Source organism: Epinephelus lanceolatus, chromosome 21 (genome assembly GCF_041903045.1).
Source record: "Epinephelus lanceolatus isolate andai-2023 chromosome 21, ASM4190304v1, whole genome shotgun sequence".
Taxonomy (NCBI): domain Eukaryota; kingdom Metazoa; phylum Chordata; class Actinopteri; order Perciformes; family Serranidae; genus Epinephelus; species Epinephelus lanceolatus.
The window spans coordinates 11,680,785-11,682,410 of record NC_135754.1 but is presented as its reverse complement, the minus strand read 5'-3'; the positions used below and the strand labels follow the sequence as shown (position 1 = coordinate 11,682,410).

Below are 1,626 nucleotides of genomic sequence, written 5' to 3'. Positions count from 1 at the left end.
CAACTTTTTGCTTTTACTCTTTACATTACATTTTTACACAAATGAAGAAAGAAAGGAAGTTGAATTGAATCAATAGGCTACTTCTTCAAATATGAATATTATTATTATTTAAAATAATAAATAGGCTTAGCAATATTACACAAAATTATTGTAATATATAGCCTATTTTAAAATATTACTTCCCACAATGTAACCAAAAGAAAGAAAGACAGTAAGAGGTTTTTTTTTTGCCATATTTTTATTGAGACAAATTGCGTATCATTTTCCACTATGCCCTCCTTTGTTCCTGATAATCAGACTAGTGACTTTAGCTAAACCACTAATAAGTCTGTTGCAGAACTTCTCCGTCAATCTTGTCCTCCAAAACACCTGTATGGCCTGGACAAGCTCCTGTTTTGTGCCTGGCTTTGCCTCTTTGCGGATGTAGTCTTTCATGGAGTGCCAAACAAGCTGAATTGGATTTAAGTCCGGCGACTCCGCTGGAGTTTTCACCCAGTTGATGCCCTCAGATGCAATGCAAGCTGCAGCAGCTGTGTGCTTTGGATCATTGTCTTGGAAAAAGCGATGATGCAACCCAAAATAATTCCTGATGTATGGTGCAGCGAATTCTTTAATGATGGACTCCTCGAAGTAGGTCCTGTCCATTATTCCATCGAAGATGACCATCGGACCTGCTCCTCGCCGGGAAATCATTCCCCATACATGAAGCTTCAACGGGTGTTTTGGTTGCGGTTTGGCAACAAAGTGGTCCTTTCTGTGGAAACTTTGCCTTGCATAGTGCTCCAGTGCAACTGTTGTTTCATCCGTGAAAAGTACATTATGCCACGTCTCCCCAGACGCCTTCCACTGAGAAGCTTGCTGCAGCCTTGCATCTTTGTTGCACTCCTTTAGCACTGGGCAGAAACGGGTCTTGCTGAATGTCCATCCCAACCTCCTGCGAGCGCGGCGTATACTCGTCAGGCTCACTTGAACACCAAAATCTGCCTCGATTTTCTGCTGTACAGCTCGGGCGATCATTTCATTGTTGGTCTTGGTCATGTCGTTGATAGCAGTAAGGATATTGCAGTGAAAATTGAGGGGATAAACATTAGACTAGAAAGCACAATTTGGCTGCAGGTCTCACATTCAGCCTTTTAAATGTTGCTATTTTAAAAGGCCAGTGTGTAAAATGGGTTGAAAACAGTGACATCAGTGGTCAAATTCTAGATTGCAGGGCTCACTCACTCACCCCTCCTGTCGGGTAAATGACGGCGGCCTCGTAGGGTCAAAAAGCACAACTTTTTCAGGAGTAGGTCTATCTAGTGACGAGGTGAATGTTTATTTAGAAATCTAAACCATGTTACAATATTGTAATGGATACCTCACGAGCAGGAGACCAGAGGAGCGTTCGGGAAAAAGGCCCGTTTATTTGAGCACTCCAGAAACTCCGGTAACACTCCACTCCGTTCCAAACTCTGACTCTTCTAGCGTAACAGACACACTTCATAACTTTACACACATACTCGTTTACCATCCCAAGTGGGGACTCCCCTCCCCTCTCTGCTCCACCAATCTCCAGCCCGCACACTGACTGACAGCGTAGCTGGTAAACAGAGCTCAGCTGTTTATTTAGCCTAGCAATATCTC

General features: G+C 43.2%; 1 protein-coding gene across 1 annotated transcript; it reads right to left on the bottom strand.

The window, feature by feature from the left end:
- Positions 1 to 258: 258 nt before the first annotated feature.
- On the bottom strand, positions 259 to 1,038 carry LOC117247494 (transposable element Tcb1 transposase). The gene has a single exon (XM_033612081.2). It carries the CDS (start codon positions 1,036 to 1,038, stop codon positions 259 to 261), a length of 780 nt encoding a protein of 259 aa, XP_033467972.1.
- Between the last annotated feature and the right edge of the window lie 588 nt (positions 1,039 to 1,626).

Coding starts and splice junctions, on each gene's coding strand:
- LOC117247494 (XM_033612081.2), bottom strand. CDS start 1,038: ATGACCAAGACCAACAATGAAATGATCGCCCGAGCTGTACAGCAGAAA.